This window comes from Cnephaeus nilssonii (genome assembly GCF_951640355.1).
Source record: "Cnephaeus nilssonii genome assembly, chromosome: 18".
NCBI lineage: Eukaryota > Metazoa > Chordata > Mammalia > Chiroptera > Vespertilionidae > Cnephaeus > Cnephaeus nilssonii.
In genome coordinates, this window is record NC_137089.1 from 7,805,473 (window position 1) to 7,831,373 (window position 25,901).

At 42.7% G+C, this 25,901-nt stretch overlaps 1 protein-coding gene across 3 annotated transcripts in view; it reads right to left on the reverse strand.

The window, feature by feature from the left end:
- RUNX1T1 (RUNX1 partner transcriptional co-repressor 1) overlaps positions 1 to 25,901 on the reverse strand; it is a 111,085-nt gene that overhangs the window by 30,277 nt on the left and 54,907 nt on the right. For all 3 annotated transcript variants that reach the window (XM_079796556.1, XM_079796557.1, XM_079796558.1), the window contains exons 5-8: positions 21,473 to 21,654; positions 11,820 to 12,070; positions 5,347 to 5,432; positions 4,368 to 4,566 (exon numbers count right to left, since the gene is read on the reverse strand). In XM_079796556.1, the coding sequence (XP_079652682.1) occupies positions 4,368 to 4,566; positions 5,347 to 5,432; positions 11,820 to 12,070; positions 21,473 to 21,654 (718 nt within the window). The remainder of the gene's footprint in view (positions 1 to 4,367; positions 4,567 to 5,346; positions 5,433 to 11,819; positions 12,071 to 21,472; positions 21,655 to 25,901) is intronic.

Consider the following 25,901-nt stretch of genomic DNA (forward strand, 5'->3'; position numbering starts at 1 on the left):
CAGATACTCCAGGAGCAGATCAAGTGTAACCAGCAGCGCCCTCCCTACCTACCTGTACAAAAGTAATTGTACTTAAGCAATAAAATGTCAATTCTGATGGCACTAACTTGTTTTCTGTAAAAGTACAAATGCATCAATATGTCATACTTTGAAAATAGAAAAAAAGTGTTTAAAAATTTACCTTTACAATTTTGTGAAGACTTGGATATTTAGAGTTTTTCCCTGGAGTAAGTTAATAATAATAATAATAATAAAATAAAAATCTATTATTTTAAGAATAAATCTATTATTTTGAAAGTCCTCCAAGATATTAACCTATTGTTAACTTAAAGAGTAGAAATGACATCATAAGTCCAATGTGTACTCAATTTTAAAATTGTTTAAGAGGCTATTCCAAATAGTCCTCATTCAGTATCTGGGGGAAAAAGGCCCAAAATTCAATTAGGAATAGTTAATCATGTTATCTTACTAATCCACACAATGACTGAATAATATGGATATATTTCGAAAGTAAGAATGGTGATGGGCTTAACAGATACAATACAGCAGTCTTCTAAGTTACATTCTCTTCTGTGCGGCCCCCAAACACAATTTTAAAATGCTAAGAATGTGTATGTGAATGAACCCTGCCAGAATTTCCAAGCTAGAGATATAACCAGGGCAACCTTGTGAACTAAATATACTGCCTATAACGTTATTCTCACGTTCTCAAGTTCTCATTTGAAATCCGACAACAGCTGAAGAATTCAGAAAGTCAGGTGAGAAAACACACAACGTAACTCTAGGATATGGAGATCTATATGTACATAAATATCTAGACGTACTATAGCTCCATCTGGATTCAAATACCTCACTACACACTTTACAGAGCCAACAACAACAACAACAAAAGATTTACCAGCCAATAATCTCCAACCCTTTCATTACACATCACTATATTCAACTCCAAAACCTAGGTGAGAACCTTAGAAAGCACTGAATGCAAATGCTATGGCCCCTGATCACAAGCCACCTGACCTGCTGTGTCATTTATAGCCACAGCTGAATTGGTACATATAGCCACATGCCGACCCCACAAGATGGAACTCCAAGGCCTCAAGAATCTACTGCTAAGTACACAGAGTGAAACAGCTGCTGCCTGCTCAGATGTGCGCATTGGCTGGCTCTTGGCAGGTTTCCTCTGACGTGGCCAGAGTTTCTGAAGAGGAAATCTAGGGTCAGTGTCCCTAAGGACATGACTGTCTTACCGGAATCCAAACCAATAAATGAAATACTTGTAGCCTTTGACTAATACCATCTACAAAAGCTTAAAGCCAAAGCAGTTGTGCCAAAAATATAAATTCCTTAAGCATCGTTAAAAGTAATATAACTCCCCTTAAGAAGGAGTTCTTCTTTTGGTCGAGAATATGATTGTATATTTTCAGAAAACAACTCCAAGACCATGTGGATTCCAGCAACAGAGAGGAATCGACAGGACTACTCCAGCCATGAAGACAGAAGAGAAGCAGTCCAGAGATGGAAGACACCGACGTCGCCTTGCCATACTAGCAGTTAGCAGCTGTGCGTCACTGCAGGTTGCCCAGGACCAAACCAGAGAGAGTCGGACCTGCATTATCACCATTTGTCCACCATCCAGAACTGAAATGTCATTGCTGACATGTACACATAAGGAACTGTTGGACATTGAAGTTGGGTCTCAAAAGAACTGTTGGCCCAGAAAGAAACCCACTACAGACTGATTCATTTGACTGTCAGCATAACTACTATTGCTTTTCTCATTTTCGGTTCTTATAAGTGTATTTCTAATAGCACATGATCTCACTCATCTAGGGGAAATAATGAACAACATAGACTGATGAACAAGAACAGACCCAGAAACAAGGAGGCATGGATCAGACTGTCGGGCCTCAGAGGAAGGGTAGGGGAGGGTGGGGGTAGGGGGGAGAGATCAACCCAAGGACTTGTGTGCATGCATATGAGCCTAACCAATGGTTAAGGACAACAGGGGGGTGGGGGCATGCGTGGGGAGGGGTGTGGGATGGGAATGGGGGGATGAGGACAAATATGTGATACCTTACTCAATAAAGAAATTTAAAAAAAAAAGGAGTCTTTAGAAACAAGTTTACTCTTTCGGTTGCACAACAGGAGAACGGAACCTCTCTTTCCGGCGAATGACCAACTTTGGTTTCGCCAGGATCCACGTGCCACAGGGGCAACTACATAATGAGTGTCCTCTGTTCTGCGCGCTGAAAATAACTCACTTAAGCATGAGGTTCTATCGGTTTCCGACATTTTTCTTTTCCAGAGCACAGCAGATAGCTAACACTCATCCTGTCAGTTCGGGGACTGAGCTGAAGTGGCCATCTGGTGCCAGACCTCTAGCTGGCTCCTTTCCTTCCTTCTCCACCAGGTCAGAAGTTCCTCAAGGGAAGGAAGGAATGATTCACCTCTTCCCTTTATCACAGTGTCTAGCATATTCCTGGCACCTAGCGAGCCCTCAATCAATAAGTACTGACTCAATCAATGACTCCATGAACTTGTTCAATATGTGTCAGATATTTTTACTCCCAAAGTTTTATTTACTTGAAAGCACTCGATTTTTGCTGATACTGAATGGTTATAAATACCCACCCACCCCCCTTTTTTTTATCCTGAGCAGATCTGTCATGATTAACCAATTTTTGTTTCCAATAAGGAAATAAAAAACAAGATGCTTATGCTGCTCCAGTCTAAATAGCTTTATTTGGACCAATATCAAGTGCAAGTCAAGCTTGATATTGCTTGCTCTCACATAACCTAACAAATACAGACTTGTCTTTAAAATATGCTTTCGAATGATGCCTGCTGAGTAAATTAAGTGACTTAGAATCTTCCTTTTTTAATAGTTAGTATGGTAATAGGCACTCAGCATTCAGGGGTTAGTAGGAATCACAAACCTAAGTGTAAAGGAAACTGTGTTGGCTAGAAATACTTTTAATTAAGAAGATCATATAATCAATAGTGATAATTAGGCCAACATCCTGAGCTTCATCCAGCATGCTTTACAACATGGGCTGGACCCTAACCTGAGTCACCTGACAGGTGTGGGGTTGAACATAAGAAAACAAGAGAGAAGAGGTATCCACATCGATCCATCTCCACTAAGTTTACTCACATGATATACAGATACAATGTCCAGCAATAAAAAGGACGACAGCTCATTATTCATTCCAGAAAAACAGTTCACAGGCCGCTCAAAAATTATTTCAGGTTTAAGATTCCTTCCACACTCAGGAACCAGCTCGGAGACATTGCACGTACGGTTCCAGACCACCACAATGAAGCACGTATCAAAATAGAGTGAGCCACATAAATTGTCTCGCTCCCCGGTGCCTATAAAAGTTACTACGTTCACACTATATTGTAGTCTAATAAGTGTGTAATTGCATTATGTCTAAAAAAACATGCACATACCTTACTTGAAAATACTGTATTGCTAAAAAAATGCTAACCATCATCTGAGCCTTTGGAAGGAGCCCATACACCTGTTCAACACAGGGTAGGACACAAACCTCCCATTTGCACAAAACGCGGTATCTGCGAAACGCAATAAAATGGGGTATGCCTATAATTCCTAATTATAACCCCAACAAGCTCCACATATCAAAAATAAATATGGCTCCATATTAGCTTTCTACAATGCTAAAGTATGGCTACATTAAGAGTCCTACATGTAACTAATATTAACAAAATCATGGTTAAGGAACCTAAGTCAAGGTAAAAATCACACAGTAAGAGAGCTACATCTTCATCATTATTTTCAAGGGGCGGTGGGCAAGGGATGTAGCCCTTAGGTCTCTCTTCCTGGGGGAATTCTGAGGTCATGCGGTGGCTGGTTTTTGTTTGTTTGTTTTTGTTTTTAATGTAAGATACAGCTAAAAAATACGATTGTCTTTGCGACTGTCTTTAATTACCAATCAGACACCACACGTCCCTGCTGGCAGATTCCCCAGAGCATGCTGGAGGTACAGCAGCCGGGGCCCAGTCCCTGAGCTACTGCTTCTGCACGTTAGAGGGAGGGTCCGAAGAACTACATGATGAAGGAGCACATGTGTTCGTGACGTGTGTGAAATTCCGGTTTAGCTTTGAAGCTGCACCACGAGCCCAGCCCCGTGACCTGGGGAAGAAGCTCACGCTCTGTGGCTGCCATGCACACTAAGCCCATCGGCCCCGGCCCCTGACAGGCCAAGACCGATCTGAAGATGTAGGAAGTGTTTAGGGGTCTAAACGCCCTGCATATCGTTATCTTGGAAAAGACGAGTTCGACGGGGAAATCAGTGCTAGCCTCAGAAAGAGCTGTTCCATGGGCCCAGCTGCAGCAAAGATACCTAATGCCACTGGGTCCGGGTTGACGGGGCTCTGCTGCCGGGAGTGGCTGCTGCTGCCGCCGCCCTTTTTCAAGTCCTCGGCGTCGCTGTAGCGCCGGATCCAGTAATTCAGTTCCTCTCGGTCCGCCTCCTGGCATCGCCTCAGCACGGTGAGAGAGCGCCGTGTCTTCTCCACCATGTCCATTATGCAGTTCAACAGCTACGTGCAAAGCAGGGGAGAGGGAAGAACGCACATGTCAATCACTACAACTTAAAGACTTGGGTGGGTGGTGAAACGTACTATGTTAGGGCAATGATGGGTGCTGTTTTAACTCCTGAAGTCTTTAGTCTAATATTTGCAAAAGGTTGGATTTGAAATGGAGACCCAATGGATGAGTCAACTCAGTGGGAATGAGAACAAAGGGGGGGGGGCATGAACACGAGTCACAACAAAGAGGGTATACAGCCACCTTTCCAAGTATTAATCCCAACACTGCATCGGCCACGTGAACCTTCCACAATAAAACTATTAGCCTGGTTTTAAGAATTCCCTTCCAGGCCTAGCCGGTCTGACTCAGTGGATAGAGTGTCAGCCTGCGACGAAAGGGTCCCAGGTTCGATTCCGGTCAAGGGCACACGTCCAGGGTTGCAGGCTTGATCCCCAGTGTGGGGCGTGCAGGAGGCAGTCGATCAATGATTCTCCCTCATCACTGATGTTTCTCTCTCTCCCTCTTCCTTTCTCTCTGACATCAATAAAAATATATCATAAAAAAAAAGAAGAACTCCCTCCCATGATCTAAACATGTCCCTTATGTAAGTGGCTTTGGTATCAATTTAGAAATCAAATCCTATATTGCACTTCAAACATTCTCATTATTTTTCCCCCAAGGTTAGCAGAAAACATAATGCCTTCAAAATAGCCCCACACGTTTATTTTATCAGGTAACCGCACTCTAGTTGCTTTCAAAACGTTTAAGCTAAACAATTACCAACATCTTACATGGTCAAGGTGTTTCCACTCCTCCGCCCACTCTCTGTCAGTTAGCCTGTGGTCAATCATTTCTTCTTGACGTGTGCCATGCAACCCTACAAACACACAGAAGAAGATTACATCGTCTTGAAGCATTCAGGGCATAAGTCACATACACACAATGTGAAACAATTGTCAACCTTTTCAATGGAGACACTCAGATTCAGAATTACCTTACAGGCAGGTTCCTCACAGTGACAAAATGTTAGAACCAGAGCCCTAGCCAGTTTGGCTCAGTGGATAGAGCGTCAGCCTGCGGACCAATGGGTCCCGGGTTCGAGTCTGGTCAAGGACACGTACATTGGTTACAGGCACCTCCCCGCCCAGGGCCCTGGTCGGGGCACGTGCAGGAGGCAACCAATTGATGTGTTTCCCTCACATCGATGTTTCTCTCTGTTTTTCCCTCTCTCTTCCAGTCTCCCTAAAAATCAATGGAAAAATATCCTCAGGTGAGGACTGACAAAAATTTTTTTTTAAAAAAAGTTAGAACCAGAAAGAATCTTAGAGGCGATCTGGTCAGAACCCTGTCTTTTACGCGTGAGGGAGTAAAGTGACATTAGCCCCTGAGCTAGCTTCCCAAGTTAACATCCTTTAAGTGAAAATAAAGACAGCAAAAAATCATTCATGGGCAGGAATATGCTTTTCTAAAACAACATGATAAAAAATTTTCCACATTTCAGCATGTCATAAATGAGCACACTCCTATGACATATACCATACCTCCGTGACAAAGTCAGGTCATAAAGAGGGGGCTTACATAACATGAAAGCTGCACGGACCCATTCAATTTGCCAACATACATAAAACAGAAATAAATCGAACATCCTCCCTGAAAAAAATCAATATACCAGACACAGTTTTGGACAAATATCATAAATCCAAACCAAGAACCTAAAAATCCTAACTTGTAGTCCATAGCATAAGTATATTTGCATCACAGTGAGGATGCTACCATTAAAAAAGTAACACATAAATGCTTACCAAGTGAGTAACAAGAGCAAAACTCATGAGCAGTCCTCAAAGATGCTCATCAAAATGGAAAACAAATGTGTCTCAATAGCCAAAATAGAAAGCAACCCATGTGTCCATTGATAGGTGAATAAAGAAGATATGATCACACACACACACACACACACACACACACACACACACACACATATCAACAGTAAATATGCCATATTATGCAGCAATGAAAAATAATTAAATCTTGCCATTTGCGACAATATGGATGAATCTGCAGGGTTGGGGACCCTTTTGTCTGTCCAGGGCCATTTGGATAGTTATCATGTCATTCGAGGGCCATACAAAATCATCAACTTAAAAAATTAGCCTGCTAGCCCTAGCCGGCTTAGCTCAGTGGATAAAGTGTCAGCCTGCAGACTGAGGGGTCCCAGGTTCGATTCTGGCCAAGGGCACATGCCTGGGTTGCAGGCTCGGTCCCCAGTGGGGGGCGCGTGAATCATCCGATCAATGATTCTCTCTCATTATTGATGTTTCTATCTCTCTCTCCTTCTCCCTTCCTCTCTGAAATCAATAAAGAAATATATATTTTTAAAAAATTAGCCTGCTATATTTGGCCAGACAATTAACTCACCCCTAATGCCTTGGCAGGGCCAGACTAAAGGATTTCTCAGGCTTTATAGGGCCCTCAGGTCGGACGTTCCCCACCCCTGATCTAGAAGGCATTATGCTAAGGAAAATAAGTCAGACAGAGAAAGACAAATCCCATAAGGTTTTGTTTATATGTGGGACATAAAACAAAACAAAAGCAGACCCACAGGAATAGAGACCAAAGGATGATTAGCAGAGGGGATGGGGGAGGGGAGAGTGGGGAAATGTGGAAGGGGAATATTGTTGATAGCACTGTGAATAGTTTGTATACTGACAGATAATTACTAGAATTAGAGGGGTGGTCACATTGTAAGGTATAAAAGTGTCGGGTCACTATACTGTGCACCTGAAACTAGTATAACCAATATAAGACTGTACATCAACTATGCTTAAATTTAAAAAATTAAATGAATACCAAAACAACTTGTTAAAACATGAAGAAACTGACACAATTAAACTGGGTAACACAATAAAACCTTTTATTTGCATTGCATAAAAAACGCCAGTCAACTATAGCATAAAAAAGAATAGAGGGGGGTTGGGGGTTAATGGGGGGATAAGGACACATATGTAATACCTTAATCAATAAAGAAATTAAAAAAAAAAGAATAGAGTGGAAGGCTCTGATAGGCGTGGAAAGGGGTTGCTCTTCCTACAAAGTCATTATGCATGAAACACCTTAGGTTCCACTGTAAATGAAAGGCATTGGGCTATGGCAATTTCTAGTTTAAACAACTGAAACGCTTCTTTTTGCTTTGGAAACTCTGAGTGGCAAATTAAGAATGGCATGAATTGGGCTTCCGGACACCTGGGGTCTTCCTCTGAGGGACTATGTCAGAGTGCAGTCACCACAGAGTTATGAGACCCTGCATCACACCCCTATGAAATCTGAGTGGCTCAGAAACCCCCTCTTCGATCTGATTTGGAAAAATAAAGATGAAGAGCCACATGCCTGTTCTCAGCCAACCATAAAATAGGGGCAAATATCAACTGTGAACAATGAACAAATGTATGGCAACTTTTTCTCAGACTAACTCCAAAGCTAAATATAAAACACTCTGCATCATTCCTGCCCAAGGAGAGCATAACCTGAGATATATTTTAAAAGTTAAAATTGTCAATGCCACCTATTGGTAAAACTGTAGAACTGCAAATATGCTGGGGGGAAAGTAGCATTTAGTTGTTGCTGTTTGTTGTGACTATTTTAAGTGGAAATGTTTGCAAATGTGTAATTTTTGTTGACTATTGGTTGCCAGTGTTTTAAAGAAAAAGCATTGCCGCTGAAATGAATCATCACAGAAGAGAACGAGAGAGGGATGAAGGTATAAAAGTAGCACCGACTTTCACAATGGAGACCTTTAAGAACCAAGAACTCCAGAGATTTCGGAAGTTTCAAAATTCAGCTGACTAAATAAGTAACGATACAAGTTCTAACATGTGGAATGATAATAAAGTGAAACAGGGTGTCTGTGGCTAATGAGATCCCAACATTTGTGGAACAGAATTAAGCTTTATATAATTTTTTTTTTAAATGCAAGTTTTAGAAACATGTCTGAGCCCAAGTACTTGGTGAAAAAATATAGGACTCATTTGCTACCTTTGAACTCTGAAGGTCATTTGTTAGAGTCGAGTCTTTAAAAGGAAAACATAACACAACTCAAATAATGTAAAAACTTTACATTATTTCATTTCTCTATTTCAGATGCTTAAATTTTCATCAGCACACAATTTTTATTTATATTCCTAATACCAGGGAGATGTACTAGGAGACAGTGGCTCATCGGCATTAAGGAGCACATGTTCATTTGTGGGAAGTTTGACACTAATGTTGAGTCTTAACCGATTCTTACGCTTTAGAAGGTTTTAACTAACTAGGCTAAAACTCTAAGTTTATTTATAATTAATGCTGCTGATAAAGTTATTTTATCAAAGGATTCTAGTGAGTATATGTCCCTACATATAAGTGGCATTTATAAATCATATCAGACTAAGTATAACTTTATGACAATTTTTTAAATCTTCACCTGAAGATATGTTTATTGATTTGAGAGAGAGAGAGGAAGAGGAAGGAAAAGAGAAGAAGGGAGAGAGTGAGAGAGGGAGAGAGGGGGGTGAGGGGTGGGGTTGGAGGGAGGGTGACATCAATGTGAGAGAGAAACATCGATTGGTTGCCTCCCTCACGCACCCCGACTGGGGACCAAACCAGCAATCTAGGTTTGTGCCCTGACTGGGAATCTACGCCACAACATTTTGGTATATGGAACGATGATCCAACCCATTGAGCCACCCAGCCAGGCTTTGACAATTTTTATATTTTCAAAAGGGCAGCCTGGTATTAGCACCATAATTTATCTCTCATACACCAAGATTTAATTTTATTTTAACACATACTAAACTCTGCCAGATTTTAAGGATGATTAAATAGTTGCGCATATTATAGATATTAGTACTATTAATCTTAGAAGCTAATATAATTTTAAAATAAGAAACATGGTCTGAAAAAAATTACACAAAACCAATAGAAGTAATTCATAAAGGGATTTTTAACATTACTAGATGAAAACATAATCATTGCACATAAGTGTAATTACCTCCTTGATGGTTACTTAATAGTGCACTAGAACTAATAATACCTAATAAAATGGTAATATGCAAATTACCATCACTCCGCTATGCCCACGATTGGGCCGTTGGGAGGCTGGGGGCGGGACTCGGGGTGGCCGATTGGGCTGACTCATGAGTCCCCGCCCCCCGTTCCTCCTGCCGTCCCCAACGGCCGGAGCTGCGGGAGGACCCATGGGGCCAGCGGAAGGCGCCGGTGGCGGAACTCCAGGTGGCTGATTGCGTGGCTGCCAGCACCAGTTTTCCGCCAGCAGCAGTTTTCCTCTGGCCACCCGCCAATTGGAGCGCCTCCCGCCAGCGCAATCGGCCACCCAGAGTTCCTCCACCAGCGGCGCGGAAACGGAGCTGGAGGAACTCTGATCGCGCTGGCGGCCAGAGGAAACGGCGCTCCGATCAGCGGGAGGCCAGAGGAAAACTGGTGCTGGCGGAAAACTGGTGCCAGCAGCCAGGTGAAGGAAGGTCTTTTGCACGAAACTTCGTGCAACGGGCTTCTAGTATTTCATAAAATAGCATTTGCTAACTGAAGAAATGGACCATTTCCTAGCACCTACAAAGTGGGATATCTTGAATTGCCCTTACAATGACCTGGTGACTCCACTTCTACTTGAAAATGAACAATCAGGTGTCTGGGGCATTGAGTTAGAGACAAATGGCCAGGCTTTTGCTTGGAGGGGGTTGTTACCACATTTGATTTCGGGGTCAAAATATCAACCCTGCCTGAGAAATCACATAACCACTTTTGAGAGTTGTTCAGAAATGGTACTGAGAGAACATTAGATTGACTATGAGGAAAGCACACATTATATGCTTAGCCCCTTCTCGGACACATTGTGATTGCAGAACTGACTACTGTAGGGAAGCAGAACTACTACTTTGCTATCTCACAACCTGGGCCTTAACTGCCCCTCACCTTACCCTACTGCTTTCTAAACATTTAGAGCAGGCGTCCTCAAACTACGGCCCGCGGGCCACATGCGGGTGTTTTTGCCGTTTTGTTTTTTTACTTCAAAATAAGATATGTGCAGTGTGCATAGGAATTTGTTCATGGTTTTTTTTTAAACTATAGTCCGGCCCTCCAATGGTCTGAGGGACAGTGAACTGGCCCCCTGTTTAAAAAGTTTGAGGATCCCTGACTTAGAGGGTTGTATGTGGAAAGGCAAACAGACCTTATATATGGCAGCCCCATGTGCTAGTAACCTGCTTAAACATCTACTGTACACTGCTGCTCACCAGGCTACCTCTGCCTGTGGCTAAAATCGCTGTCCCGACTATTCAGGCATTGAGTCACCGGCTGCACTTCCCAGAGCTCTGCATCCTCAGGTCTACGCTCTGGTTTTCCACTTGCACTTTCTCCCTTCCCGTTTCCAGCATCCTTGCCCAACAAATCACCCATGTCAGGAAAATTAGTCAGCAACTAGCCATGAGGTAAAGAGAAGTCCTGTTGGTGGGTGGCCTAGACACAGAAGATGGAAAAAGAGAGGGTTGGCTATTGCTCTCCGTCAGCTTATAAATAGCTTGACTCGCCAAAAATTAAGAATCACTGGAATCTAATGAACAAAATAAACTGATGAATAAAACAGACCCAGAGACAGAGAAGCATGGAACAGGCTGTCAAATCTCAGAGGGAAGGAGGGGGGTGGGTGGGTGAGAAGAATTCAACCAAAGAACTTGTACGCATTTATGCATAACCCATGGATACAGACAACAGTGTGGGGAAGGCCTGGTGCGGGGGGCCGGTGCAGGCTAAGATGGCTAAATGGAGCCAAAAGGGGGACATAGGTAATACTTTCAACAATGAAGATTTAAAAAAGAAGAAGAAGAAGAATTGCAGGAGCTCCAGGAACAGTGCTCTGATGATACCTTCACCTCAACCACTGATCATGCATCAAAACCCACCTTGTTCATCTTCCCTCTCATTTTTCATGCTGTTCACTTGCTCTTTAGAAGGCAATGTCTCCTACATGCTTCGTTTCCCCTGGTTTTATTCAAAGAATGAATGGAGGCAAATGGAACACATCTTTATCCAAACTCATTCCATCTCTGGAATGATAAATCTTTGACACGAAATTTCAATACTAAATGCATTCACTGGCAGTTTCAAGTTAAAAAAAAAAAAAAAGGCACCGAATCCTTCATTCCTCAAAGCACATTGGTTAAGGCAGAGACATACATCCAATCCCATAAGAAGCGAGCAAATCGTTCCGTCTTACCCATAGGTCTGTTTCTGTCCCTGAGGTCCCTGTGGCTGGGGTGTCGATAGGAGTCCCTGTAGTGGTGGGCAATGGCCATATCGTCCAAACGGTAATGCTGAGGTGGAGGTGGGGTGGGGTGAGGCAGGCCATTGGGCTGGTAGGATAAGCCATTATTTGGACTGTACCGCTGGCCTGGGCTAATAGTGCATGGTCGCTTGCTTGGATGTTCTGAGTGCAAAGGCTCTCTGTCAAAGCCATTTTCTTTGGTTCTGCGGGGGCGGGGGAGGAAGGAGAGAAAGATTTTGTTTCATGATATATTCAGAAACCAGCATAATTCAAGCACTCACATTTGAACTTGCAATATAAACAATATTCCTGTATTGGTCAGAAACTCTGTAAACTCAGAAGATCACTGACTGGTAATTCACTGAAACCCATGCTGAGGTCTACATGATCACCGAACTGCCCACAGGAGAAAATGGTTCAATTCTCAAACATCTCTTAGGAAATACATTTTCATTTGAGGCTCATACATGTTTAGGGTCATGAATAAAAGGAAACCCCAATCTCACTCCGTAGATAACATTTCTATTCAAAAGAGAGTAGGTGATTCCTAACATATTACCCTAAGACATTGCATCTAGTGAAGGTTCAAGTCAGACATCATTCTCCTGATGAATTCTTCAGGTTAGACACCTACTCCATGCATCCAGCCTGGCTAACTTTCATATCAGAGAACACCTAACAGCTGTGTTGCCCAATGCAGTAGCCACGTGTCTGCTTAAATTTAAATGTAAGTTAATTAACATCAAAGTTTACAATTCGGGTCTTCAGGAGCAGTGGCCACATTTCAGGTGCTCAGTCACCACTTGGGGCTATGGCTACAGACGGGGACTGCACGGACAGAGAACATTCCGGTCATCACAGACAGCTCTGTGGGAAATTGCTGATCAAATGAGCTAACACAATAATGCAATGCAATGTCTGGCACTCTCCCATTGCCTGGGGTCACCTGGGCATCAATCGGCGGTCACACGGAGCTAGCTGCGACTAAAGAGATATTAGGTGAGCCCCCTTATTTTAAAGTTGGGGAAACATGCTCAGAGATCATACGTGACCTCACTGGGGTCATCAGGCCTCGGGGCAGGACAGCACACCCTGACTGCACTTGATTACATGACACGCAAAACTCTGCACTTGGCTTTCGGACGGAATACACTGATATAAATGAGACCCGATAACTAATCACCGCTCCTACATTTCTTCAAAAAGAGGTGGGGCTGGAGAACCATTATCCGGCTGACTAGATCTCTATTTGTAAGGACAAACTTCATATACTCAAGTAAGACAGGAACAAGCCACATCCCACTGTGATGGGAATAACAGCTCCCACGCTAATTTCTGATGAAGGAGCTGGCCCTCACCGCCAGACCAGCACTCTATCGTTAGACCCGTCGTAAAGTCTATTTCCCGTGTACAATGTCCCCATAAGAATTCTACCAAGTCGCAGCAGCTACAGGTTTCTGCACGCCTTTTGGATTCTACGTTGGGAAGAACAGCATAGAGGCCTGAAGACATTTCCCCCCATGTTCCTGGCTTTCAGGATAGTCTTTGTCTGGTAGTACTAGAGGAACCGGAGTAGCAACTGTCTTAACAAGGGCGATCATTAGGGCCAAGAGATTCTACAACGAGCCATCCTTTACATCGAGTAGGGTAGGCCCCCAGTGACAATTTACACGCATGAGATGGAGAAGGATAAAGGATTTGGAGAGAGAAGGTACGGCACACAAAAAACTGAGGAAAACTCAGAGTTCAGTGTGCAATGAATACATGCCCACTGCATCCTGGAGAAAGATGCATTGTCCTGGAGACGGCAGACTGGCCAATGCTGGCCAGATGTCTCAATGAGGCTCCCATCAAAGTATGTGTCTGTCCTAAAGCATCATTAATATCAGACAAAAATGTCCACTATAGCTCAGACATTGCCTAAACGTGTTTCTTTAACGTAATTTTAAAAAGTGAAAGGAAACATTTTATATACTGATTTATCTTCTAAGAGTATATCTATGTGATTCTAATCTGTATTTCCATGTTCTATACATTCCTGAAAAATACACTTCAACATTCAATGCATATGGCCAGCACAAATCAGTTGAAAAAATACTGCAGACTATTAGTAGCTATGAACATAATGCTAACACATCACCTACCTTACGGGCAGTGTGGTGTAGTGGAAAGAGCTCTGGACTGGGAATCATGAGCTATGAGATCTAGTCCTGGCTCTTCCATGACTAGCTGTGTGACCTTGGGCAAGCCACTTAACCTCTCTGGACCTCAGTTTGCTCATCTGTAAAATGAAAGGGTTGGACTAAGTCAGTGGTTTTCAAACTGTGCCACCTGAGGCACTGAAGGGATTCTGCAGGCAATGAAGAACTTTTCCTGCAAACAATCAAGATTTAAAGGGCCAGAGGAACCCACATCTTCTTATCTGGTTTTTTATAAATTTAGGTTCCATTTCATTTTATTTTTTTATCTTTATTGTTCAAAGTACTTTATAGGAAAAAGTCTGCCGCTAAAATCAAGTTTGAAAACCACTGGACTAGATGATTTCTGAGGTCCCTTCTAGTTTGACACCTCTTTAATTCTATTTTCCTATATTTACGTCTAAATGTAATGGTGCTGGCCCTAGATGGCTTGGCTCAGTGAACAGAGCCTCCACCTGTGGACTGAAGGGTCTGGGATTCGATTCCGGTCAAGGGCACATGCCCAGGTTGCGGGCTCAATTCCCAGTAGGGGGCATGCGGGAGGCAGCCGATCAATGATTCTCTCTCATCATTGGTGTTTCCATTTCTCTCTCCCTCTCCCTTCCTCTCTGAAATCAATCAATCAATCAATCAATCAATCAATAAAATAAAATAAGCGGCATGGTTCTGCAGATCCAAAGACATAGGGCTGATGGTCCTCTGGCCAAACGGTGCCTGTGTCAACCACTTTAGCCAGCAGAGTAGTTCTCTGTTCTTTGCTTTGAACGACGTATTATTTATAGCTAATTCTTTGTGCAGAAATAGGAAATATCCTCTAAATACCTTATAGCGGCCACTGTTGCACTTCTAAATATACAAACGTTTTTGGCCCACTTGTGTTAAACCATTTCAACTTACGGGTTTTGTCTGCCCTTGTTCAAATATAACAACATACAACAGTAAAAGAATTCTTAGAGTTTTTAGAATGTTGTTTACCTTTCCCCTTAGATCAGCCACCTGGTCAGTTATTATCCAAAGAGATATTTCCCCCTCAGCAAGGACACTGACATCCTAAGCAGGGCTCAGTCCCGAGTCTGTCCTATCATTCCTATCAGGACTCCGCTGTCCAACCCTGGGCCCTAATACTCCGCTCGCTATGGAAACAATAGAGCTCATCACCTCACAGAAGTAGTTAGATGCTAATAGCACAACATTAAAACACTCACGGCGCTCAAAAACAAGCCTGTGAAAGGTCTGACTGGTCCTTCCTTGAATCATTCACGTCTAGTAAAAGGTTAAGCCTATTTAAAGGATGCATGTCCAGAAATGTAACTCAAACAGGTAACTAAAGCAATGCAATTGTTATTTGTCTGTCTCCTTCTTAGAATGCCTACAACTATCTACACCTCATTTGCCTGAGCAGATTCCAAATTTGTTTATTTGTTGCCCTTTCAAACTGTAGTAGGCAAAACTAAGTGAATTTAGATAAGAATTTTACATAATACCTTACTTTTTTTAAAATATATTTTTATTGATTTCAGAGAGGAACGGAGAGAGAATCATGAATCGGCTGCCTCCTGCATGCCCCCTACTAGGGATCCAGCCCACAACCCGGCCATGTGCCCTTGACCGGAATCGAACCTGGGACCCTTCCATCTGCAGGCTGATGCTCTATCCAGCTTGAGCCATAATACCTTTCTATTGGTACAAAAAAATGTATCTAAAACAAAATATATTACAAATTCCCTACCTCCTTAAAAAAAAAAATCAAACCTAATTCTTCATGACAACCCATAGTGGTTTCTGGGTTTTGCTATCATTTTAGAGGAAGTAGGATATTCCCATGAGAGATAACAGAAAGCTGCATGACACGGGACCATTACTACCGGGCCATATGGTAGGAAGAGCCTTCAGTCTCTCCATGGCCAGGCAGCCACGGAGATACCTCCCAGGCAGCATGCGAATACCTCCAGGAGTGAATGAAATGCAGGTGGATGAGGACCACTTCAGACAAATAAGCATGATGCCTGGACCTTCCAGGATGACAATACAGCAGGTTCAGAGCCATCTGAGCCTCCTTCTCTCCCCCAACAAGAAGGTGGCATGTGTCTCCCAGAGCTCGCCATCTGCTCAGCGGATAACTCCTGTTACTGGCTGTCCCCTGCCTTTCCTAATTCCTGGCCACTGCTGGCATCTTCAATTTATACTGCTCCTACTGTCCGGGGCTGTGCTTTCTTACTCTGTTCTGTCAACGTTACATTTGGAGTGAAGCGCTCCAGTTTTTTTTGGTCAGTGAACCAATCATAGCATTTTGTTCCTGGGCTGGTGATGGCTATTTTCATTGTTGTGTGTCTCAGAGATGCAGCTTTTAAAATGGTAGAAAGCAAGAAAGGCCCTAGCCAGAGTATCAGCCTGCGGACTGAAGGGTCCCAGGTTCGATTTCGGTCAAGGGCATGTACCTTGGTTGCGGGCACATCCCCAGTGGGGGTGTGTGTAGGAGGCAGCTGATCAATGTTTCTCTCTCATGGATGTTTCTAACTCTCTATCCCTCTCCCTTCCTCTCTGTAAAAAAAAAAAAAAAAAAAATCAATAAAAATAAAAAATAAAAAGAAAGCAAGAAAGACTCTTAAGGGAGAGACTATTTTGTATCATACTGAAAGTGACTACATTAAGTTTAACTTTAATGATTTATTGATTCAAGGAGTAGGGTTTTGTTGTTGTTTTGTGAGTGGGTGTACATAGATACCCACTATGTGTAATACACTATCCCGAGCTTTAGTGGGCATACAAAGATAATCAAGAGATAATCCCCCAGCACCCTCCATAAAATTATTTAATACCAGACAAACATTCTTTGTGGAAGTATACTGGCAATAAATCTTTTACCGTGAAGACAATTCAGTTGGAGACATGACTTCTATATTTTCACACAGGACCTGCACTTGGCAGGTACCATAAACATCATACCAAAGTAACATGGAAGAGTAGAGTGAGAAAAAAAATCACTCCAGAATGTGCACTTGAAAGAGCAGGGTCTATGAAGTTGGTTCAAATTTTGGCTCTGCTATTGGTTGGACATATGAACTTGACCTCTATGAGCCTCTGTGTTTTCATCCACAAAATGGGAATGATGACCTCAGAGTTACTGAGAGGACTAGCTGAAAGAATCTACATAAAGAGCTTAACACATAGTTAGCACTCAATAACTTCAAGCTGATAGTGTAGAATCCTAGTTATGAGCAGAGAATCTAGGGTTAGAATCCCATCCGTGCCTCTTACAAGCTATGTGACCTCAGACACATTGCCCTGCCTGCCTGAATCTACGCAATAGGACTGTTAGGAAATAAGTGCTATGTGTTAGCATGTAAATTATTTAGCACAAGGCCAGGCACATCTTAAGGTCTCAGGGAATAGTAACCATTTATGATTGGGAAGCCTGTATTAAATAGTAGATATTGTCTGAGTTAGCCTGTGAAGCATGACTAGAATTATGGCATGAAGACATGAAGAGTATTCAGCAGTGCCCGGCTGATGTGGCTCAGTGGTTGAGCGTTGACCTATGAACTAGGAGGTCATGTTTCGATTCCCAGTCAGGGCACGTATCTGGGTTGTGGATTCGATCCCCAGTAGGGGGTGTGCAGGAGGCAGCCAATCAATGATTCTCTCATCACTGATGTTTCTCTCTCCCACTCCCTCTCCCTTCCTGAAAAAAAAAAAAATATATATATATATGTATTCAGCATGGCTAGGCTAGCATGTCCATGTTGAGACCAGTATGGAGAGACCAAAATGTCCTCTACAAACCATGCTATCTCATCATGTAAAGCAACTTAATACTATTTCACTAGAATCCTTCACAACTGGAAGTATTTTTAAAAAATTCATTTCTACATGGATGATTACTCCTTGAAAGTTAAATATGCATAAAAGATCTGACACAAAACAACAATATATTAATATAAAATTAAACATATTTTTCCTACAAAACTGAATACTGTAGATAATAGATTTAATTTTTAACTTCTAGTCTCTTATTCATAGTTAATTAATCTTGCAATTCCTTGTAAAGTGTACCTATTTACCTTTATTCTTAATAAATACAAAAAAATAGAAACATCATTCATTTTACAGAAAAAAAATGAACCTAGTAGTTTCAGCTTGTGTGTACTGTGTTGGCAAATGTTATATATTCAGTGAACATGGTTTCAAAATGATAGCCTTCTGCCCAGCTAGCATGGCTCAGTGGTTGAGCATCGACCTATGAACCAGGAGGTCACGGTTCGATTCCTGGTCAGGGCACATGCCTGGGTTGTGGGCTCAATCCCCAGTAGGGGGCATGCAGGAGGCAGCCAATCCATGAGTCTCTCTCATCATTGATATTTCTATCTCTCTCTCCTTCTCCCTTCCTCTCTGAAATCAATAAAGATATATATTTTTTTAAAAAAAGGAAAGAAAAGAAAGTAAATTTCACTGCTCCATACAGGGGAAAAAATGATTTTGTAGGCTTCCCCAGAGTCTTCATTTCTCTGTAAATAAGAATAATGCTTTAAAAAAAGAGAGACATAACCAGTGACAGTCATATTTGAGGAGCGAAAAAAGTTAAATTTGCCAAAAAGCCATCCCTAAAACATGTGACAACAGTTTAGTAGATTAAATCTGCAATTATCACAAAATGTAAGCCCCCAAAGTTGTAAACAAAATGTAGAGTGCTCTTTGGTTCGTGACGTGTCATGGACAAATTACCAGGATGTGTTTTCTCCTCAGGTGTCAGTCTTTCCCTCTCCCAGTGACTGATGGTTCCCTGTGTTATTACAGAAACAGATTGATCTTTTTAATGAGCCAGTTTAATAGACTCCAGCATCTCGACGTGGCTGCTCATCCATGTCAGACCATATGCGCCCGCCAAACATTCAGGGAAACAAAAAAACCTCTGCCGTCAGACGGCTCCGTCCTCTGCAGTGGGTCTGGAGGCGCAGATAAATAACCAGAGGAGAGCAACATGCATGTGCAAACAAGATGCAGGGAATACAGGCAGAGACAGACGGGAGGGGCCCATGTTATCTTGGCTCCGACCGAATTCCCACAAGATGCAAGTGTATTTACACAACACGCTCTCATTCCCCTTCCTCCTAACGCGAAGGAAATCCACTTGCCATCTTTCCGTTGCAACACACCTTCCGGGGTTCCACGTGAACAAGAAAGCTCCATCCCAAGAGCAAGCTTGCTCCTTCCCGCTCCAGCCGCCAATTCTGTGGATGAGTCACCCCGGGGACAATGACACTGAAGGCTCTCTGAGAGTCTGTCCTACCGTAGTGACGGCAAGCATGCATGCACACACATGGCTACAGCGCACTAACATGACGTTTCCGTATGATGTCAGCACGTCCTTCAGGGCTGACCTCAGCACTGCCTGAGGAATGGCTAAAGGCACAGCACTTTCAAATGGAAATCACTGGGAAAGAACCCGTGGGGCAATGGCTGGGCATATAGGGAAATGAATGAAAAAGTGTTCAGGCTGCCTGTTATGGCTCCTTAGCACAGTGGTTCTCAACCTTCCTAATGCCGCGACCCTTTAATACAGTTCCTCATGTTGTGGTGACCCCCAACCATGAAATTATTTTCGTTGCTACTTCATAACTGTAATTTTGCTACTGTTATGAATCGTAATGTAAATATCTGTGTTTTCCGATGGTCTTAGGCGACCCTGCTAGCGGTTCTCAACCTGTGGGTCTCAACCTGCTGTAGAGCCTAAGACCATTGGAAAACACAGATATTTACATTACGATTCATTAACAGTAGCAACATTACCTGTTGTGACCCACAGGTTGAGAACCGCTAGCAGGGTCGCCTAAGACCATCGGAAAACACAAATATTTACATTACGATTCATTAACAGTAGCAAAATTACAGTTATGAAGTAGCAACGAAAATAATTTCATGGTTGGGGGTCACCACAACATGAGGAACTGTATTAAAGGGTCGCGGCATTAGAAAGGCTGAGAACCACTGCTAGCAGCTTTCTAGAATACGTTGTGTCCATTTCCAATTTTGCCTATAGGATGAGTTTTACATTTATCACAGCTCTCTAAACCTTTCCCTGTTACCCTCGCCTCCACCCAAGCAAATGCTTTTTCTCCCCAATTTTCCACCCGGTCTCCCCCTGATTCTTTTCCTACACTGTTCTGGAAGAAATGGAGGTGCACCCGCTTTTTTCTCATCTCATACCTGCACCCAGTACCGCCTTCCTGCAGGGTAAACAGGATCACACAGAACGCACAGGGGAAGCGCCTATCCTTGGGCCGCTACTTGGTTTTCAGGTTGTGCCATGCAGACACCTGGGTTAAGTAGTTCCTTTAAAAGCTAAAGGACTGAATGCTTACATGTGGCCGAGGAAAGACGACTTGCAAGAATAAAAATAAAAAGGAGCACTATTGGTAGGTCACATATGAAAGTGAGTCTACAGTATGTCAGAAGTAAACCAGTGTTTAACCTTTGCTTCGGGAATTTTGCACTATTAAGAGAGAGGTCCTATGTCAAGAGGAGAGAAATTCCAGAGATTATAGCATAAAAACTATAGTAACTGTATGTAAACTGGCTTGCTTTTAATGACATTCTGTGTGCCCTAGCCAGTTTGGCTCAATGGATAGAGCATCAGCCTGGGAACTGAAGGGTCCCGGGTTCGATTCCGGTCAAGGGCCCATACCTCGTTTGCAGGCTCCTCCCCGGCCCGGGCCCTAATCGGGCGCGTGCAGGAGGCAACCAATCGATGTGTTTCTCTTACATTGATATTTCTCTCTGTCTCTCCCTCTCTCTAAAAAATCAATGGAAAAATATCCTCGGGTGAGGATTAAAAAAAAAAAAAAGAATTATATTTTTTAAGTGACAATTTTAATACTGTGTGTCTAAGAACCATCAGTGGCAGTTAGCACATTTGAATATCATTCATCTTTACCTTTTACTTTACTTAATCTTTAAAGAATTTTTTATGTTTTTTTTTTTTAGAAAGGGAGGAAAGGAGAGAGAGAGACAGAGACAGAGACAGAGAGGCGGGGGGGGGGAGGGGTGTTGTTCCACTTAGGTATGCATCCATTGGTTGATTCTTGTATGTGGCCTGACTGGGGATCAAACCACAACCCTGGCGTGTTGGGACGATGTTCTCCCCAACTGAGGGAGCTACCTGGCCAGGGCCTGCCCCTTTGACTTCAATATTATAAGCAACAAAGATGAGCCGTCACCAAAGCCTGGCACAGGCCGGAGCGTCATCCCTCTGTAACATCCCAGGCCAGAGCGAGGCCCCCAAGAGGGACCCTTCAGCTTATGGCTATTTTGCAGCAGGTGCAGGTGAGCAGTGTAGACATCCCGCGCAGCAGGTCCGCGCCCCACGGGTACCAGGCCAAGGCCGGGCCAGCCCGGCCCTCTCCCCCTCACCTGTCTGGAGTCCGCCTCTTCCCGTTCTCGTTCACGTCGAGGAGCAGCTCGGAGGAGTCCACAGGGGAGGTGGTGCTGGCGTCCAGGAGCAGCTGCTCGTGCTGGGCCAGGTACTGGGCCGGGTTCTGCTTGGCCAGCCTCGCGCAGTGCAGGAGCTCACGCTGCAGCAGCGGCAGGTTCGCCTGCAGGAGCGGGAGGGGGTGAAGGCAGCGGGTTTGACTTCCAGGATCTCCGTGCTGGGCGACAGGGTCAGCGGCTCCCTCCCCTGGACTGCCCCGAGCATGAGGTGCCTGACCTGGGGGAGCCACCTCACCTCTTCGGCTTCCAGGACCACGGGGAGCACGGGGATTGGGACGTATTTATTTTTAAGGTCCTTCAGATCTGTATCTATTATAATACTAAGCTCCCCAGGATATCAAGTTCCGGCTCCATCCATCAGCAATTTCTGTTTATTCCTCATGGAAGACACAGGGTAGGTGAAATACTTACACACTTCATTTGTGAACCTAGTAACTTGCCCAGGTAAAACGGGCTAATCCTATGAAACATCTCTGGTCTACTACGAACTTCAAATAATAATAATAATAATAATAATAATAACAATAATAATAATCATAATAGAGATGAATGTAGAAATTATATTTAGTAATTGTCAGATTCATACATTTAAGTAATGCCCTGAGTGTGCTCAGATATCCCAAGTGGAATTCATGCACAAAGTAGCATATATGAGTGGTCTACGAAAATAACCTGCTTTCTTTATAGCATCCTTATTGTAAAAATTGCACATAGTTTAATAGTACTCTCCTTCCTCACCGAGCCCAGCACTTGGAAAAAGATTTCCAGAACTTGTTTGTGGACACAGAATCCTGGCAATCTCAAAGGTAACGAAAGGGAAGGAGACAATTCCACGCAGTAAACTGTTCAAATGGAAATGGAATTTTACTCTAAGAAGTAAATTTGCTCTGACATTATAAATCCAGGTTGCTGTTGTATTTTTCTCTCCTCTCATTCTCTTTTATTTTTCTCCCTTGGGAGGAGGCAGGGGGGACAGAGTGAATAGGTGGCAGAGTGAAGAACAACACTTACCTCTCCAAATTCAAGGGAAGACCCATAACCTAAACCTCTCTGCAACCCAGGGTCTTATGGGTAGGAATACGATGCCATGCATATTAATTAACCCGTCAGTTGAAAAGCATTTCTGAACACAGGAGGGGCCAGCTGGCTTCCTCTTTGGGCCTCGAGTCTAGACTATCAGGGACAGGCACCAGGGCTGGACTGGAAACTCATTCCATTACCTGAGGTGTTAACCAAGGATCCATCCCATAAGAATGCCAAAGCGTGTTTCTGCGCAAGGTATAAACTACTCGGATATTTGCTAAAGATAAGCACATACCACGCGCTGAAGCAAGATGCTAAAAATAAACCATTTGCAGTTAGTCTAGAGGGTCATGTGGGTAACAAATACATTTTCAAATATTTTTAAACTCTGTTTCCTCCTTTAGCGAAGGCAGATCTCAGACACTGGGTGCCATCCATAGGTAATAAAATAGCAATGCCACCTGAACATTTAAAACGTTTTAAGAATCATTCTGAAGCCTATGGATGAGATAGAAAAATTGTCCAAAACAATATACTGCAAACCTCTCTAAGTCCTGGTTGTTTCAAAGGATTCCAAAGATTTTTTTTAAAAAAATGATTTAATAAAGGAGGAGACAAAAAACACACACCACAAACACACACAAAAATAGTATCTCCAGTACTCCATTAACAAAGCGTGAGATTCAGAATGATGGGGTGGGGGGGGGATGGGGGCCGAGGGGGGAGTAACACTGTCCCATGACCTTCTTCATCTTATCTTCAGCATTCTTATCAAGAGGAGGCACCTGGGATATATCATAACCCCCACCTCCCACGTACACTGCAAACCAGACTGTGGCCATGCTGTATGAACTAGAACCGGTTGGGATCACAGCGCCAGGCTCTATCAGATTCCTTCTGTCAGGCATGCCAGCAATATTTAAGCAAGCAGGCAAGCAGAGTTCCGCCAGCTCCGAGAGACAAATTCCTGAATGATAATCAGGAGGGCTGACTCCCCGGCTGGACATCTTGTGTGCAGATGTGTTTTGGCAAAGCGTTCCCGGGCTCCGATCCAGAAACAGCCTTAAGATATGCAGGACAAAAGTTGATTTGAAGACACACAAAACAGCAATCCCGAAGACAAGTTATACAACGCACATCTCTTTGGCTGTGTGTTAGAGATAATAACTTCTTAGTTGCAGACTCAAATACGTTTCTGCAAAGGAGACTGTGAAAGGGTGGATGTGGTTAAAGCATACCTATCCTTCTTAACGGATGTCTACAAGGGAAGAGGCTTATAAGAAAAGAAGCTGTATCTAGGACTGTTTTCACTAAACAAAAAAAAAGTTTCCTTTAATCTGTATTTTGGTGGGATCCCTAACTTCATGTTTAATACAATCCCTGTCACACAACTGAGTGATTAATAGTAAACACGCATGCCTCCAGTTTCAAATTTAAATGTATGGATGGCACAAGACAAGAGGCTTTCACGTGGCGCTCGGCTTAATTTAGTGGTTCCATAAACATCTTCTTTCAATTTAAAAAATATGGTAATACAAAGCAATTCTGCTTGCTCTAATTCTGGTGCCAGATTAGGTAATTAGAATGGTGTCTAATATCTTTCCAGTAAATGTTTCTCCATAAATGCAAAATGGAATCGAGGGTCTGAGGGTTACATTAGCTTAATGAAAACAAGACTTTAATGCATATTGTTAGAGCAATGTTTGAATGCACTTATTAAGGCCCGAGTTCCCACAACCATATGGTTTTTGTCATTAATGTCTCCTTTGAGAAAAAGCACTAAAATTAGAAAAAAAAAAGTTTTATCTTTGATTCCAATGATCCCAACTAAATGATATGGTAACCATATGGTGTGCAGCAGCGATAGAAGAACATGGAAGTGTCCTTGTATGCTTTTAAAATTTTTTTTGGCTGCCAATTTGACCCTGAAAGGAGCCACCCCACCTTTTTTTTTTTTTTCCTCCTTTTCTTTCCTTAGTTTTTTGCAAGCAAAGAAACTAGTGGTATTTGCACAGGAAATGGAATTCCTATGATGAAATCTTCACAGAAAGCAACTCTCTTAGAAAACCAAAGATTCTAGACTCAACTGACATGTTCAAAAAACAATTTGCTTTTGAAAATACATGATTGTAGTCGAAGCCATTTTGGAGGGAAATACTGACACATCATACCTGTAACCTTACGTACACAATATAGAAAAGAATGAAAAGAACATAATGGAAATCTGGGTTTCCATATAAAAAGATATAATTTAATGATTTGTCAATATTCTCAGAACAGAACTATGTCATTTCACTTCAACTAGAATAACAGCAGGAAAGACTTATCATCCATAAATTTCTGAATGTGGGCTCAGTTCTGACAGCTTTTCTAGGTTTTGGGGTAGTTACTTGAACCTTATATGTCTGATATAAAAAAAAAAAAAAAAGATGGAACCTCACAGCAAAGAGGAAGGCAAAGCAGGATCTTTGGATGCTCATTTTGAAAGTGACCTTTAAAGGTGAAGGCAGCAAATGAGTCTTTCTCATTTAATCCAGCTGCAAAGCCCACGGTTAGGATAAAAATGGGTTTGTTCCTCCATGTGGTATTCACCGACAACCCACTATGCCCGAGCGGTGGACATAATTTGCTTTTCTATCAAAAATTTGTTTTTCTATCAAAAATTTGTTTTTCTATCCAAACTGTCAATTCTTTTTTAAAATATATTTTTTATTGATTTTTTACAGAGAGGAAGGGAGATGGAGAGAGAGCTAGAAACGTTGATGAGAGAGAAACATCAATCAGCTGCCTCTTGCACACCCCCCACTGGGGATGTGCCCGCAACCAAGGTACATGCCCTTGACTGGAATCGAACCTGGGACCCTTAAGTCTGCAGGCCGACGCTCTATCCACTGAGCCAAACCGGTTAGGGCAAAACTGTCAATTCTTTTAGTATCAATCAGTGAAGGAACCGCCTGCTGTCCCAAATAAAAATGTCCCTTCTTTCTCTTGTGAACTCCTTTTGTGTTTTTCAGTTGCTTTATCGGAGAGGCAGTAGTTGGAGAAGGTGAAGCCCACGAAACTGAGGATTAAATACAGTTTCTAAACCACACCTCAGACGATCTCAGACAGACAGACCCTGCATCTCACTGACTCCCAGTTTCTTCACTGGCAAAGGGGGCAAGAGTCTGCTCTTCCTATCGCATTAGGTTGTTGCAAAAATAAACTAGACGGATTTTTAAAACTCTGAAAAACTAAAAAGAACCAATCTCACGTTCATTCTAAAGACAAGCAAAATGTCAAATATAACTCAAAGGACCCAAAACAAACAAACAAACAACAAACAAAA